Here is a 17,985-nt window from a genome sequence, read left to right on the forward strand (position 1 = left end):
GCAGCAGTTGCCTCATGCTGCCTGTGTGCTTGGGACACCTATGAAAGCATGCCCACCACACTCTAGTGCTGCAGGCTTGGTCTTCCTCTCTTCCTCTCCCCCTCTACCATTACAACAAAATACCACGGATGATCCTTGAGAGTGCCAAGCAAATACTCCCTCCACTGTATACAGGTTTGCTATCACAAGGGAGTTATGTTCAAGAAAACATTTTATTAAGGGCATGCCACAGAGATAGCATCTTTCTTTCTGCCTTTGGCTATTGACTTTAAACCTGGAAATCCCACCCAGTAAGGCTTTCTGACAACACCAAACTCCAAGAGCAGCTTACAGTAAAGTGCTGTATTCTATTTCAATAGTTTAAAATTCCACTCACTGCAATCACATCATTACCCATCATGGAGGGCTCCATGTTAGATCATATAGAGTCAGGATCCCAACTTGGCCTTGTTAAAGGACAATCCTTACAATAGTTTGTCTGGGAACAGTATTTCCTATGTATATGACACAAATAGCCTTTTCTTCAGCATCAGAGCCGTATGTCTTTTATTCTAGCTATTTGTTCTTAAACAAACATATTTAATGTATCTAGTGAAAGGGAAAATCCCTCAATCCCTCTCCTGTTTGTGTCTCTGTTCTCTTCTGTCCTGCAGTGACCTGACATGTGCCTCACCCCAGAAACTGAAATGCAGCCAAGAGTTGTAGAGAACTGTTCTGGGCTCCCACTACTGAAAGAACATGCTTATTCCTTATGGAAAATCTCCCACGCAAGTCTGTAAAAATCAGCTCCCTTTTAATGTGCTTAACTTATGGAAGTAACTCCATTACAGGCATGTTCCCTTCTCCAAAAGCCTGATTTCAGCTGTACCTGTGGAGATGCAGCCAGTAGTGAGGGGAAAGCAGGTTCTTTTCTCACCATCTGCTCACACAGGTGTTTTCACTTCTTGCAGGCAAGCTATAGAGGTTCTCCATGCTCATTCACCCTTTCTATAATACTGTCAATGTCTCTGCAATTTGTGCTGGGTCACCAGTCTCTGCACCAGAGCATTAAGCTGTATCCTCATCTGTAAGAGGCATGGCACAATAACTGACCTACAGAGATCTGTAGAGGAGAGGAAGTGAGGGAAGGGGCAGAGTGGTTATCTAACTTCCGAGCATGTTCTAGGCATCCCTGCAGAGCTTCTCTCCTTTCAGTCTCAAACTTAAGAAAAGAGACTGCTCCACAGGGAATACCAAACACCAGCTGGACAGCTGTTGATGTGTTTCCAAAGGTTGATCCTAAGCTAGAACAGTATCTCTTTTTCTGAGTTGCTCACTCCAGGCTCTTGTAACTGAGCAGTCAATTGGTGAGATGATATTCCTGGTTATTTGAAATCTGGTTGCTTATCTGAAGTCTCCATTATAGCTAAAGTATTGGTTCTGAAAAGATGGGATAAGAAACATGAGTAAGCAGGCCATCTCTCAAGAGTTCTGACATTTGGGATTAGAGACTTATGGGATGTAAAAAACTGATAAAAACAGAAAAGAAAAAAACCCACAATATTATTAAAGTAAATCAAATGTATTCAGTACATCAACATATATTAAAAACTGTAGCAAACAAGTTTCCTGATGAAATGCAGGTGCAGTTACATCTTAGTATAATGTGTTTACAAAAACTGCATTTGCAAATTTTAATTTTTCTTCTCCTCTGAAAAGCAATAATTCTCTAAATCCCTGTGACATCCCACCTTGCTACTCTCCCTAAGTCTTATTCAGGCCGATCATTTATGGTCCCATATTGCTTTTTCTATTCACAATCAGAAGTTCTCATGTGGAATCTCTTGCACAGCAATGACAACAAAAAGGGGCAAAACAGGCCTAATCTGGCTGTATTTTACCATCCCCTCTGTTCCTTAGAGAAAGGTCTACTCCTTCACTTTGTATACCTAGAGCAAATCGGGTACTTTATGTTTCAAGGAACTGGCAAGAGCTGATTTATCACTGTGCTGAAGGGAAGGAGCAATAGCAGTTACAAGTACAGATTTTTTAGGATTTAAACATATTTCCTCATATTCACAGGCAGAAATTTTTTGAATGCAGCCCTACCTCGCTCGCAGTCTTCACAGTTACTAACTTTCTACCTGGTAGAAGAAGAAATAATTTATGACAGTGAACAAAAGTCAGCCATTGGCACAGACAGTGCACAGCCCCTCATTGGCTTTTTGTTACTCCATAAAACTTCATAGGAAATTCAGCAGTTTGCTTTCAGAAACACTAGTAAAGCTCTACATCCCCAATTCCCATACTGGGATCTGCAAAACATTTGTGGTTCATGACAAGGCAGTGTGAGGACCATACCATGACACCACGTTAACCACTGACCTTTGTGATCATGGTATTGTGCAGTAAATGATGTATTTGCTAGGATCACTGCTTGGAATTAAAATTACTTTCTAATATTTCCCTAGCTAACTTTGTGCCATATTTCATCTCAATAAATAGCTATACATGTTGGTAAGAGGATGTTACAAATCCCTCTTACTTTCCAGTACAAAATAAACCGTGCCACTTTCCTTCACAAGGAAGCTGTATAAGGAAGCTACTTTTTTTTTTTTTTCTGAATACAAGATGAATCATATCATCATAGAATTGTAGAATGGCCTGGGTTGAAAGGGAACATAACAATCACTGAGTTCCAACCCCCTGCTATGTGCAAGGTCACCAACCAGCAGCCCAGGCTGCCCAGAGCCACATCCAGCCTGGCCTTAAATGTCTCCAGGGATGGGGCATCCACAACCTCCTTGGACAACCTGTTCCAGTGCCTCACCATGCTGCATGAAAAACTTCCTCCTAATATCCAACCTAAACCTCCCCTGTCTCAGTTTAAAACCATTCTCCCTTGTCCTATCCCAATCCACCCTTGTAAGCAGCCGTTCCCCCTCCCGTTTATACGCTCCCTTCAAGTACTGGAAGGCCACAATGAGGTCTCCCCAGAGCCTTCTCTTCTCCAAGCTAAACAAACCCCATTTTCTCAACCTTTCCTCATAGTAGAGGTGCTCCAGCCTTCTGATCATCTTAGTGGCCCTTCCTCTGGACTCATTCCAACAGCTCTCTATCTTTCTTGCACTGGGGGCCCCAGGCCTGGATGCAGTGCCGCAGATGGGGCTTCACAAGAGCCGAGCAGAGGGGGACAATCACCTCCCTCTCCCTGCTGGCCACCCCTTTTTTAATGCAGCCCAGAACACAGTTGGCCTTCTGGGCTGCAAGCGCATGTTAAACGTATTCAAGCATCAATAGCATATGGTAGTAGAAATCATATATATTTTTTTCAGATATTTTTAGTATCTGATTGCATGGAAGTTATGTTTTTTTTGGCATTGAAAAGGATAAAACCCCACAGATGCAGGCTGCTGCCCAGGATATACAGCTTTCAGTCAGCACTAGCTCTAATAAATAAAATCCAAACCCTAACTCCTCGATGTAACTTGTAGGTCTTTATGGTTGCCTATGCTTACAAAGGGTACATGGCAGTGCTTTACAAATTATTTTAATTATTTAAGAAATAATTATTTCAACATTTATGTTTAAGAAACAGGCAAAAGTAAATAGGTGCAGAACTAATTGCCAGCTCCACTTGTGGATTTAAGTGTAACAGCTTGCAGCTCGGTGAAATGCAACCCAGTGAGTTTACACATCTGGGGATATAACAATGGGAAATGATTCCAAGGAAGCGTGCAAAGGAAAGCAGAATGTATTAACTGAAATATGTTTAGACTGGCAGCATTAATGGGCAATAGCAATGGAGATTGAGGTTTATACCTATGGTGATTGACCCCTCTCAGACATCCTTGCAAATCCAAAAAAACCAGATTCACCAGCTTGGAAAACTACTGAATCTGTGTTTCCCTGCTTCTTCCTCCCTCTGCTCCCAAAACCTTTTATTTGCACTCCCTATTATTTTGCAAATGGACACCCGAACAGCAATCACAGATAAACTTAAAATCAGTATCTGCCTGCTTCACAAGCTCCCTGCACTGCATGTGCACCAAATCATTTCTGCCACCGTGACTGAGGGAGATGAAACTTCAGGAAACCTCTTGGAGGCTGTTTTTGCTTATTGTGTTTTAATAGAACAGAGAGACTGCTCCCTCTGCTTCCTGCTGCCACAAAAGCAGAGGGAACGTTCCTGCCTCTGGGCTAGAATCACCAGATTGTCCTAGGGGTCCACTGGGAGATGGACAGTGACAGATAGGAGATCAACAGTGTTCCCACAGACAGTTTCGCTTGCCTTACGTGTGCTAATTTAGGGTGAACATACCCATTTGTCTGGCCTCGTTTGCATACTTAACTCAATTTATGCTCTTTTTGCTGCTCTCAAGACGCAGTGTGAGGGAATGGGAAAAAAACTTTGCATTGATCCAGCAGCAATAAATGCAGAAGTGAATTTTGCCTACTTGCAACAGGAGATCTATTGCTGGTATTTGCTACATCTTTGGGATTTTCAAAGGGGAAATTTTAAAACTTCCTTTGGCATGAGATGAAACTCAGCATTTTTAAACTGTTTTCTCTTAAATGAGGGAATGACTTAATGTTTCTTTTAAAATGGGAAATGACATCTCTCTGCCATTATTAAAGTCTGTTTTAGATTGTTTTACTTCACAATTTTTAAATGCACATTGCCACAGTATTTCATAAAGAGTATATTTACATCTACCTTCCGAAAACACAGTGTATTATGTTGCAATTAAAGGCCCACAAACTCAATCTGATATTTCTTCACTAATTTATTCCCAAACCAATACGCATTTTAGTGTTTTAAACCATCGCTAATTAACACATGGAAATATTTTAACATGGATTTTGATTAATTCCATTTAACAGTCTAACCAGTGCTAAAACATATGTGGTGTGTCATTTCTTTCTTTTGAGGAAGGCATTGGCATTAAATCTTTCAATCTTCCTGGGCACCAAATGCTAATTTCAGGAAGATTAAATAACAGACTGCAGCTACAGTTTCCTTTCTTTACTTCCCAGAAAGTGAAAAGAACATATTTATGTGGGAGGAATCTTTGCTGCACAAGCCAAAATAAAAAATCTTTCCCCCTCCCCCCCCCCCAACATTGCTAATACACTAGCAATCACATTGCCAATTAAATAACTTTAACCCATATCTGCAGATCATGGAAAGATGCCAAGCTATACTTCCAAATTTCTTTCACTCTTTTTTTTTTTTTCTAATTAAAATATCCCCATATGATGTTTTCACTTGCAGCTCCAAGTTTTTCCATACTTGAATCAGAGACAAGTAGCTTACAGTGTGCTGACTCTGGCCATAAAGCCAGAAATGCTCGTATATGGCCCTCCTCTGATTTTCACACTTTGAAGGTATGCTGTAAACATGGTCCACATGCTATTGTTTTAATGGTTTCAAGTTTAGTATAATTAGCATGTCAATGGACTTAGCATACCAAATACCCAGAGGTATGCATGTGGGTATCTTATGCATATAAAAGTAGAAGAACATAGAGTAGGAGGCTGCTGCCTTCCGGATCATGAGCTAATTGCTGCATACTGCATACAGCTTTTCACAAGATGTACTTCAATGAACTTAAGAGCAGTTAAGCACTTTTGCTGTTAGGATTCCCACCAGAAAGCCAACCACACCTCAGAACTGTAGTTCCTCTTCCCCCCCGTGAGTCCAGTTTCCATGTCCTCGCTTTCACCATCCATCTCTGCTTCCTTCTGGAGCTGAAGCAAAAGCTCACTGTACATTAAGATCTTGCTTGTAGTTCTTTCAAGCCTATTACTTCTCTGTTGTCTAGTAACATGCTTTTCTTCATCTTCCTCTACTCTTCTTTTTACTTTTTGCTATATTCTTTGTAAGTTGTAACTCAGCTCAACAATATGTGGTGCAATTCGTCCTCCATTATCTTTCAGTAGCTATATGTCTGTCTCAGATGCTATACCACATCATCTGTAACACTGGTTTCTGTTTGGTTTCCTATTACCTCTATAAAATCTAATCACACTTTTTGCACCATTTGGCTTCCTAGATTCCTGATATTTGCACAAGAGCATTCCAGTTGTTTCTTACCAGTCAAGGCTTACCAGATGAAGCAAAGTCCAATTTTCTACTTGACTACCATTTTCGTCTCAGTCTGTATTTGTGTCCACTGATTTTCCTGTATTTCCTTTATGTCTCTTTTTATATATTTAACAAGTATTCAATGGATGTAATGTTTTCGTCATATTCACTTAGTGAGTGATCCTGGGAGAAACTGTAGCTGTTAGCAAGAAATTCCCTGTTCAAGGAAATGAGGCTGTTCAGAGACACCCCATTTTCAGTCCCAGTGAAGATTCATGATAGCAGCAGACTGTCTTGCCAGTGCTTAAAACTAAACAACAACCAAAAAGTGACTTCTGCGTTCTCAGACTGCTTAAAACATTAACTCCTGTGCTCTCCATAAAGAAAGGAATGAAAGAATCTGTGAAAAAAAAAAACCAAAAACTCAAAAAGTTGTGATTGGAAAGAGCGATGAATCTGTACACAGGCTCTTTCCACTAGATGTGTGTTACTTTAAAGGTTTGAGTCAGATAAAATAATATTTAACTTAGCTCATGGTAAAGTTTACAAATGGCCGTTTATTCTAGCACAGAAAGCCAAACGTCGGTACACAAAAATTTGCCAATCCTGTTTGCCATGAAAACATGTGCTGTCCCACTGAGGGCTGATCACAGCCTGAGTGAAAACATACATCTAAAAACTCGAATTCCTTTTGTTACAGAGCGTTTTTTGTTTTACAGTTTGCAGAGACAATATAGTTACAAAAGCATGTCATGTTGCACAGAAGTATTAACAAATATGTGCAAATGCTCCAACTTTGTTACACCTGCTGGACTGGTCTAAATTACGCTTAGTTGGTTGACAGCTACACAGAGTATCATGTATTTACAATGCAGATGGATGAAAGTAAGAGGCTGAAAAATAAGCTCTATCAACTTCAGGTCATTATTCAGAAAGTGCATTGACAGTTCACATAAAGAAAATATCACAATACTTGACGATGTTTCTGTATGGTTTGATATGTTTTCTGTAAGTTAATGGGAGGAAGTAAAAAAGAGATGCAGTTTTAATTATTGAAAAGCAGTCATAGTGATATATACTTACTCCATGCTTTTTAAAACCAAAATTTGAAAAATACTCTTCTTTCTTTCTTTTTTTTTTTTTTTAGTCAGATACATCAAAATAGTGAGGACACACAAAGGGGGAAGGGGGGAAGAGAAGAGCATTGATTGTTTAAAGATTTCTGACTTCTGATAAATTAAGAAAATCAATAAATTAAACTGGCTATGAGTTTGAGAAGTATCAACGAAGTGACACACCAAATCCATTAGTGGAGCTGTGAATACACTCTGCAAGACACCTCAAGTCATTAAATTATGCCTCTTCATCTTTTCTCAAGCAAAACCAATTCTACTGCTGCTCTCTCCAAAGTCTTTAGGGTCATTTTATTTTGTAAGATTTCATTTCAAACAATTTGAATACTAGTTTTTCTGTTAATTAAATTGGACCAATAATGAGCCAATTATAAGCAGCTGCATTGGCATTAGGGAATGTCAGAAAGGTTAAAAAAAAACAATTTTATAACCTTTCCTTCCCTGAATCAAACGTACACAGTCAGTTCTTTTAACCATACCTAATTTTAAGAGCCTGTTCTGCAAATTCTGAGATAAAGTGCAAAGTTCCCATTGGTCATGAAGGTTAAAAATCAGGCCCTAAATACACATAATTATTTTTTTATATTTGATTTAAAATTAGCAAGTTGTCCTCCCACTATTCCTGCAAAACAGATTTCCCAGCAATTGTCCAAACAATCAGACAGTAGCCTTTGAGAGGCCACAATAAGAGGTCTTCAGTCGAGTGCTGTCATATGGTCTTCATTTAGGAGTATCACAAGAACATTACTTCTCACAGTATTTACAAATGAAAAACATATGTCCTTAACCTGTAATACTGCAAGAAATACTGCTCTTTGGGTTTGTTTTTGGCCTCAGACTTTTGAAATATGAACCAAGTAAAGGGATTTCAGCTTAATGTTTGATTCAGTCCATTCTTCAGAGCTAAAAGACTGGTGAATGGATAAAGCTCATATTTGAAAGAAGCAATTTGCCCACAAGCATGGTAATGCACTGTAGTTGGCAACCAGAGAGGCGTGTGTATCAGAAGGGTGTGGGGTTAGTTAATTAAAGACATCTACTTTCCATTTAATTAAAGAAAAAAAAAAAAAAAAGGATATTAAACTGGCTCTGATTCCTATAAAGAGTTTTATAAGGAATATATGGGTCCCTTGCATTTAGTATTTAGACTCAATCAATATGGTTATCTACCTGTCAATTTTTCCTCCTCTTCAATGCAGAAAGAGAGAAGTCTTTTTTACAGCCAGCTCAGAAAGTACTAAGCTAATCAATACATGCAGCGATAACAGAATGATTTGAAACATGTAACTGAAGCTTATCACTTTGCAGTATACTGAGCCCATCAAAACATTTTTCTAGAAGTAAAGTGAAAACAAAGGTTCTTCACTTTTTACTATGTAAGTAGTTGGTGATACAGATGTAGGCCTTTTGCATTTGTTCCTAACTTTGTATTTTTGGGAACATTTGGTATACCTGCATTTGTTACTCTGTAGGAATGTGAGTCCAATTGCTCAGTGAGATTTAAAAACTCTGCCTAGAAAATCAAACATTCTCTCAGTTGCCCTCGATTTCTTGTCCCTAAACATTTATTGGAAATCTATGCATTGTTCTGGAGATCCATGCACAAGATTTTTCAGGAACACATCTGTTATTCCCACAGTCCGTAAAACTCCTTCCTCCGTACTCTCAGTAATTTGTGTTTCGAGTGCAAGCTGAAAAGTGGAGGCTTTCCTTTCAGCTGCCTTCTACTGAGTTAGTTGATTTGAAATAGTTCGTAAGCACTGGATTCCTAGGGGTTAAAATATACATACATGTATCAAAATTCTGGATTCTAACATGGCAGAGAGATTATCAAAAGTTAGCATGGTCCCTAACCTCTGCCTTTTTGAAGAAATGCATGTAGGATTTAGATACGCAATTCTCCTTGACTGGTAAGTTACAATTGTCCACCATACAGTGGGTAGAATTCTACATAATACAAAAACTTTTTGTGGATAACCCAGGTTTGCTACAATTTACCAAACATTCAATGCAAACTCAGAAGTAACATCTGTACGCGTACAATGTATAGAATAATAAGAAAAGAACATGAAATAATGTTTATGGCTGGGTGCATAAGTGCTGCTGCCACTACATCCTGACCCAGTCTGGTAAGTCTGTGGGAACTTACCAGGAATCTTTACAAGCTCAGAAATCACTAAACCACAATCCACTGCATTGTGGAGACATGCCAGCAGTGAGGCATTAACAGCTGCGTCCATTCCAAAGGAGCTGAAAAATGGATGGATATATCTGAGGGCAGAATTGGGCCCAGTGAATGAGAAAAGATTCTTAGAGCAACACCTTGAGTGACACAAATTATGTTACAAAATTGATCACTTCCTTACATATGGCAGAAGGCTTCCAGGGCACTCAACATCCTATTCCATTAAGCTGTGATAAATGAGACATCACTTCCACATCACTCTGAATTCATTTTTTAAATGTACTTCTTCAAATATTCGGTTACTTAACCCCATCCTTAAGTCATCAAAAACAGTCTTTTTCTTTCCTATCCGTTACAGATATTAATAGGTGTCCTTACTGCAAGACCATCACCTAGGAGTTCTATTTCTCCACATTTTCGAGCAGGCAAAATTTTGAGAAAATCACTGAATAACGTTTGGTTTGCAGTCTCAATGTGCACACTTGGCATCTCAAAGAATGGATGCAGAGAGATGGACAGGACAGCTACAAAATGATGGAGAAATAGCCCTCAGAAGCAACTCTCCTATGAAGATCACCACACTATCTGGAACTTTGTTAGGATGGAAACCCATGGAGCAGGAGCAGAATTGTTTCAAGCTGATCAGCACAGCTGGAGGTGGCTGGGGAAGGTTCATAAATTGATAAGCACCACCGAAGGATCATAAGTCTCCATATCAATTGTATAAATATTACAGCAGAGCCACTCACTGCAGTCATTCTGAAAAGGTTATGGGTTTCACAGGTGTGTGCTGTCAGTTCTGATTAAGCTTAAACTAAACCAGTTATCTATAACGTTGGATTGGAAGGAGTTTTATTGCTGAACACAGGGTAAATCAAATTCAGGATACACATCTGTGGAAAAACACAGAGGGCTGAAGTTCACAGTTCTGACATAGGCAAAAAAAAAAAAAAAAAAGCCAGCACTCCAGACTCAGGAGGAGATTTGCCTATTCATCAGTCTGCCTATCATCATATGTTCTGCATCCAAAAGGAGGGTTATACTTCCCCTGAAAACAGCTTCAGGTTTTCTTTTCCTTTGCAAATCATGGTTCATTTTTTGAAAACAGAGACTATTTTAAGATTATTCTCTGCATTCATTTCTAAAGTGCCTATATTTTACCAATTATTTGATAATAAATGAAATTAATTATACACGTGTACTTTTCACTACACAGGATACACACACTGAAGCATCTGTAGCAATAAACTCACAACTTCATTTTTCATCTCAGTGAGAAAAAGCTTTATGAAAACAATTTACACCAGAAATTCCTAGAGCTTCATAATAAGACAGTTGGTGAAATCCTAAGCCCAAAAAGCACTGGTAGCAAATCAGCTGATTTGAACAGTGCCAGGATTTCAGTAGAATATTAAAGAAAAAAAAGATGTATTTTTAATAGCTGATACAAGTTGCAAAAGTCACATTCTATTCCCAAAAATACTCCATATTAATGCTGCACTTGAAAGTACGTCTATTGACTCACAGTGCTAATAGATGGCAAAAGTGAATAAATGTATTTGCTTTTACAACATCATTATTTCCTTTGCATGCAATTATTTACTTGCCAAACAATGCTAGTGACAAATCACAACAGACTACGAAGCCATCTACATCAGCAGAATTTTAACCTAAGGTAAAAATAAACAGAAACATCTGTAATCTTGTACAAAGCTATGTTTATTAACAAATATATTTTCTAATAAAACACCATCTGCAAGCAACCCTCGCCTTCCATTTGATATAAATAGGCCTTTTACTGTTTTCAGATGCAGTTCCCAGAAAATTATTCCAAGCTCTACTGCAAAACACATCAGTCTTTGTTGCTGCCTGGAATGTTAATAAATAACATCGAGTTTTTAAATAGTCAAACAAATTATTGGCTTGAAACAATTATTTCAATAGAAAAAGCTGACCTTTTGCAATAAAGTGTCTTAAGAATGCATCACTCCTCATTCTTACTATAAAAATATTACCAAGCAGCAAGATATATGCAGAAAACAAAAAAATATGAAAGAGCAGTGTTGCAATTCTGTTCCTACGTGAACCATAAACCTTCCTTGCAGTAGTTACTGCTTTAGAGAAAGTTGGAATAAGAGAAAAAATATACAGACTGGAAATAGTTCAATTTGTATCCTTATTCTACATCTGTGCTTGGAGTGGGCATGAATATGAACCGAATAAAATGTTCTTCACAGGAATACTGTACTGACCAGCAATACAAAATTCAGCAACTTAAACTGTTGGTAGCAGAGATGAGGATTGAATCCCAATATTAAGAGCTCTTCAACATGCATAAAAGCTTTAGTGTGACACGTTTTCATAAGCATTATTGAGAACTTCAGCCACATTAATTCCATTAAAAGCAATGGGAATTCAGCAAACTGCAAATAAACTCCTTACTGGGGAAACTGTTCAGTAATACTGAAATTTTGATGCTGCCATTTTTCATTAAAGATCTTAAAAAGGTGATATTTATACCAAACTAGCTCCTACCTGAATAAGCAAACTAGTGAAAAGTGTGCGTGACCTAAGAGATCAGAGTTCTCTATTCAGAATTCCGGTTGGTATAAAAGTATTAGACTCAAAAGAGATCTATTTTTTTTAATATGAATTGGGAACAAGTAATGTTAGCATTCAAATCTGTGATTTTAAAACTTCAACTAACTGGGACTACCGCAACAAACTTTGCCAGAAGTTAGTCAAGCATTAAATAAGTAAATAAGTAAATAAATAAATAAATAAATAAATGTTTTAGAACATAATTCCAGGAAATGGAAATGCATATTTCCAAAGACAAATATTCAGTGCATAAAACACTCAAACAGTATTAGAGAAAAGATATTTTAAATGACTTACTTCACCAATAGGAGGAATATTAAGCTTTGGTACTTTGTTCTTTGAACTAGGTGTGTTTACTTTTCCTTCCAACAGTGTTCCAAAGGACTGATTTCCATATCCATTCTCAATTTCTACGGGAGGTTTCAGTTCAGGTGAATCATTGGGTACCTGGTCCTGACCATCCATTGGCCTAACATACGCCGTAGGCTTTTGCTGGACCATGCTGCTTTTACAGTGAAGTCCTGGTGGGAAATTCTGGCTTGAAAGACCATTGTTTGCAGACAACAAAGATGTGGAAGGAAGTGGAGATCCAGGACCATGACCTACAAACTCAAGCTCCGTGGGTGATTTTGAATGACTGTTTTCTTTGTAAGTATGTTCTCCAGCTGCTGACTTTGAATGAGTATGCCGCCTTGAATGTGAAGATGCTGCCATAGAATTTGGTTCATCAGTTCCTCCACTTTTATGCTGCTCACTCTGACAATTATAGAGATCTTCATACCTGCCCTGTGGCTGGTCATGAGAAGAGCTATGCTTTGTCCGACTTTGCTGACTACTGGATTGGCTTGGCTGGGCACCACTAGAGTTGTGACCACTGCGTGACCAGTCTGTCCTCGACTTCCTGCTGCTCTGGTGACTGTGTAGCAAAACAGAATTAGATGACAGCGACGAAGGTGGAGGCATTGATGTTGATGAGTGGCCACCGATCTGATGAGATGGGATCATCCTGTTTCTTTGTTCTGAAAAAAAGTTCTGTTCATTTTTGTCAATGGGCGTCTGTGGGACAGAATTCTTTGGGATTCCTACAAGATGGCTCTGATTGGAATGGTTAGTTAGCAGATCCTTCATCTCATCATAGTTTCCCAAGGTGTTCTGGACACGGTTTGCAAGAGCATCACCTTTATTTGTCTAGAATATAAACATAAATAAATAAATAAAGGAAAGGAGTGAGTAAATTTTTAACTAGGAAGTTACTGCTTGGAATAGTTGTCTAAGAAGATGGCAAATGTTAGCTGTTTAATGGTGTCATGCTGACATTTAATCTAATTTCAATTACATTTTACATATGTTATGTAAGAAGAATCTATGAGTAACTGTGTTCAAAGAATTTCTTGAAACAAGCTTGCATGAGTAACGCTTGCTGCTTCCCATTTTCTTAAATTTGTTCTCAGTGAAATGTTTAAATTACATCAGTTTATAGATGTTCTGAGGAAAACAGGCTGGTTTTATGTCATAGAAGTTGGTCTTGTACATTTCATATCTTACAAAATATGCAAATGCGCAATTACTGACTACTCGGCATTTGAATTGCAATCACACACTTAATTTAAACATGATATTGCAGTATCCCCCCTTGACCCATAGTTCTGTCATAAATAGAAGTAGTCTTTGATAGGCACACAGGGGCAAACTCTTCTTGTGTAATGCCAATTACTTTTCCATGGAGTGTTCAGTTTGAGCCAAGATATCTGATATCTGAGTCCAGAAAAGAAAAAGCTTGTAATAACTGAAATGCTATAACAGCTTCAAATAAAACATCAAAATAATTTTTTTTACAGAAGAATATAAACAGGGATGACTGTCACGTTCTTAAGTATAAAGATTCTTCCCACTGATTATGAGCTGATTGTATTTGTGAATTGTGCTTGGTTTTCTTTTTTAATTCCAATAATTGTTAAATAAATTCTGACTCATCTGTGTCACACCACTATTGTACTTCCCTTTCTAAAGCATAAAATGCTCTTTGTTGATTTTATTTTTCATTTATACTTGTAAAAAGCAGGACAAATATGCTGGGTGCTATAATTAATATGCAGCTAATTTCCTCTGTCCACAGAGATCCAATGTACCAATCTTCTTACTGACCTTTATGTTCTGTTGAAATGACCAGCAGAGAACTAAAACATCCTATTTCCCATGCTTATTACTTAACAAGACTCAAAGGATAAAAGCAGAGCAAAGGTACAGCTCAAGCAGATGGTTAACTTCTACAGTTTGGAATTAAATTATGTCAGTGCAGTACATGTAAATGGTGTAAAACAAAACTTCAGGGTAGAGCTAACTATGCTTTTATTTACATTCGGTTTTCTATTCAATACATCAAATAATGTCTCAGTCCAAAGAGGCCTTAATGTTGGGTCATAAAGAATTTGTGGTTGGTTAGAGAGTTCCACTTAATTCCTCAAGCAGGGATACTACCATGCTGCTGATCCAATCTTTCTCAAGTATTAAGATGAAGTCTGAGTGATGAAAAATTTCCACGCACAGATTCCTCCTGAAATGTCTGCTTATATTACCCACTGTTGAACTAGTCAGGAGATGAGGAGAGTACTGCAGAAAGATTTTTCTTTTAGTACATACTGCACATGCCATAAAAAATGTTGAAAAAGAAGATAATAAATGCAAATTTTATTTTGCTCATTCTCAGGGTTTGTAACGTATATTACCACCGCACTGAGGCAGTGATTTAAAAATTAACTGTTCAATGTATACATCTATATACATTTTGCCAGTGCTCCTCACAGTCAATAACCCCAGTTGTGAAGAACCACGAATCACTTTTATTCACTAAGTCCCTAGGTTGGTCATTTTAGTGGCAAAAATTATATTCTTGTTATACCAAGAATAAGCTCTTTGTACACAAGCAGCCTCCTTCAACTGAGTTGTACAATGAGCCATTTGGGCAGCAGCCAAAACCAGGCTCTCTCTGTTCAAGCCCCAAATTTAAAACAAGGAGATTCCATTGTGCTTAAGGGCCCAGCAGGAATTATGATGCGAAGTCTAAACACTTACATACTTGCTCTGTTTCCTCTTTCCCCACCAAACTATTTAACTCCTTATGGGATGGCACATGGAAAACAGCCAAGTAAGGAGAAAATCTTGCCCCCTAGATTTCACCTCCGGTTAAGCTAGACTTCCAGAGTGCATTTAGCTTATTATACAGAAAGTAAAAGAGAAAAGGGAAGGAGTGAAAGAGAAAGGGGAGAAGAAAGAGTACTGAAAACATATAATCACTGTAACTTCCACATTATAGCACATTAAATGAATCACACAGAATCACAGAATTGTAGGGGTTGGAAGGGACCTCTAGAGATCATCGAGACCAACCCCCCTGCCAAAGCAGGTTCCCTACACCAGGTCGCACAGGTAGGCGTCCAGGCGAGACTTGAATATCTCCAGAGAAGGAGACTCCACAACCTCCCTGGGCAGCCTGTTCCAGTGCTCCGTCACCCTCACCGTGAAGAAGTTCTTACGCACATTCGTGCAAAACTTCCTGTGCTGCAGCTGATGTCCGTTTCCCCTCGTCCTGTCTCCACGTACCACTGAAAAGAGACTGGCCTCACCACTATGGCCGCCACACCTCAGATATTTATAAACCTGGATCAGGTCCCCTTTCAGTCTTCTTTTCTCAAGGCTAAACAGACCCAGTTCACTTAGCCTTTCTTCATAGGGGAGATGCTCCAGGCCCTTCACCATCTTTGTGGCCCTCCGCTGGACTCTTTCCAAGAGATCCCTGTCTTTTTTGTACTGGGGAGCCCAGAACTGGACACAGTACTCCAGATGAGGCCTTACCAGGGCAGAGTAGAGGGGGAGGATCACCTCCCTCGACCTGCTGGACACGCTCTTTTTAATGCACCCCAGAATGCCATTGGCCTTTTTGGCCACGAGGGCACACTGCTGGCTCATGGCCAACCTGTCATCCACCAGGACGCCCAGGTCCCTCTCTGCAGAGCTCCTCTCCAGCAGCTCATCCCCCAGCCTGTATTGGTGCATGCAATTATTCCTCCCTAGGTGTAAGACCCTACACTTGCTTTTGTTGAACCTCATCCGGTTTCTTACTGCCCAGCTCTCCAGCCTGTCCAGGTCTCGCTGAATGGCAGCACAGCCTTCAGGCGTGTCAGCCAGTCCTCCCAACTTCGTATAATCAGCAAACTTGCTGAGGGTTGCCACTATACCCTCATCAAGGTCACTGATGAAGATGTTGAACAAGACCGGATCCAGCACAGACCCCTGGGGGACACCACTGGTTACAGGTCTCCAGCCAGACTCTGCACCACCAATGACGACCCTCTGCACTCTGCCAGTCAGCCAGTTCTCAACCCACCTCACTGTCCACTCGTCTATCCCACACTTCCTCAGCTTGGTTATAAGGATGTCGTGGGAGACAGTATCAAACGCCTTTCTAAAATCAAGGTAGATTACATCTACCGCTCTTCCCCCATCCACCCAGCATGTGACAGCATCATGGAAGGCCACCAAGTTGGTCGAGCATGACCTCCCCTTGGTGAACCCATGCTGACTACTCCTGATAACCTCCTTTTCTCCCAGTTGTCTGGAGATGGTATCCAGCACAAGCTGTTCCATCACCTTTCCAGGGACAGAGGTGAGGCTGACAGGCCTATAATTACCCGGGTCTTCCTTCTTGCCCTTTTTGAAGACCGGAGTGACATTGGCTATCCTCCAGTCTTCAGGGACCTCCCCTGTTATCCAAGACCTCTCAAAAATGATGGAGAGCGGTTCGGCTATGACCTCCGCCAGCTCTCTCAGCACACGTGGATGCACCCCATCAGGTCCCATGGACTTGTGGACCTTAGTACTGCCTAGGCGCTCACGCACGTCCTCTTTCCTGACTAAAGGGAAGTCTCCCATTCCCCAGACCCTCTCACTAACCTCCAGGGTGTGGGATTCCTGCGGAAGAGCCTTTTCACTGAAGACAGAAGTAAAGAAGGCATTCAGTATCTCTGCCTTCTCAGCATCCCCCGTTACGAGGACCCCCCCCTCACTTAGTAAGGGGCTCACATTCTCTCTAGTTTTCCTTTTGCTGTTAACATAATTGAAGAAGCCTTTTTTATTATCCTTTATCACTTTAGCCAGATTCAATTCCAGATGGGCTTTAGCCTTCCTTGTTGCATCCCTGCAGGCCCTGACTACACTCCTATATTCTTCCCAAGCGATCAGACCCTTTTTCCACATTTCATGGACCTTCTTCTTTCCTTTGAGCTTGCGCATGAGCTCCTTGCTCATCCACAAAGGTCTCCTGCCACCTTTTCCCAATTTCTTGTTCACAGGGACGCACCGATCCTGAGCTTGGAAGAAGAGCTGTTTAAATGCTGACCAGCTCTCAGAGGCCCCCTTGCCTTCTAACACCCGAGCCCACGGGATAGCTCCAAGTAGGTCCCGGAAGAGATCGAAGTTGGCTCTCCTAAAGTCCAGGGTAGCAATCCTACTTATTGCTTTGCTTCTTCCGCTCAGGATCTCGAACTCCACCATCTCATGATCACTACAACCCAAACTGCCCCCTACCTTTACTTCCTTAACAAGTCCATCCCTGTTGGTGAAAATAAGGTCCAGTAACACCCCTCCCCGCGTCGGTTCCTCCACCACCTGCATCAGAAAGTTGTCTTCAACGCACTGCAAGAACCGTCTGGACCGTATGGCTCTTGTCTCAGTCCTCACAGAGGGAATCAATATTTTATTTTGAAAATAGAGCTTTGCAATCATTTCTGAGTTGGAGGTAACCGATTATTTCAAGTTATTTCCTTTAAAAGTTTGGATTATAAATACAATTGTGCTTAATATTAACAATAGTCTATGTAAAATGTCCAAATACGGGGAATAAGAGACCCAGTACAAAAAGTATTATTATCTGTACTCATTTTCTGAGACCATTAATAAAAATATTTATTTCTTGAAAAGTGTGAAGATAATGAATTAAAACA

The 17,985-nt window shown here is 39.9% G+C and overlaps 1 protein-coding gene across 6 annotated transcripts in view; it reads right to left on the bottom strand.

The window, feature by feature from the left end:
• The window catches only part of AFF2 (ALF transcription elongation factor 2), a 347,616-nt gene that overhangs the window by 237,024 nt on the left and 92,607 nt on the right, over positions 1-17,985 (bottom strand). For all 6 annotated transcript variants that reach the window (XM_085230951.1, XM_085230950.1, XM_085230947.1 and 3 more), the window contains exon 3: positions 12,284-13,174. In XM_085230951.1, coding sequence (XP_085087077.1) covers positions 12,284-13,174 — 891 coding nt within the window. The remainder of the gene's footprint in view (positions 1-12,283; positions 13,175-17,985) is intronic.

Source organism: Meleagris gallopavo, chromosome 9 (genome assembly GCF_905368555.1).
Source record: "Meleagris gallopavo chromosome 9, MGAL_WU_HG_1.1, whole genome shotgun sequence".
Classification (NCBI taxonomy): domain Eukaryota; kingdom Metazoa; phylum Chordata; class Aves; order Galliformes; family Phasianidae; genus Meleagris; species Meleagris gallopavo.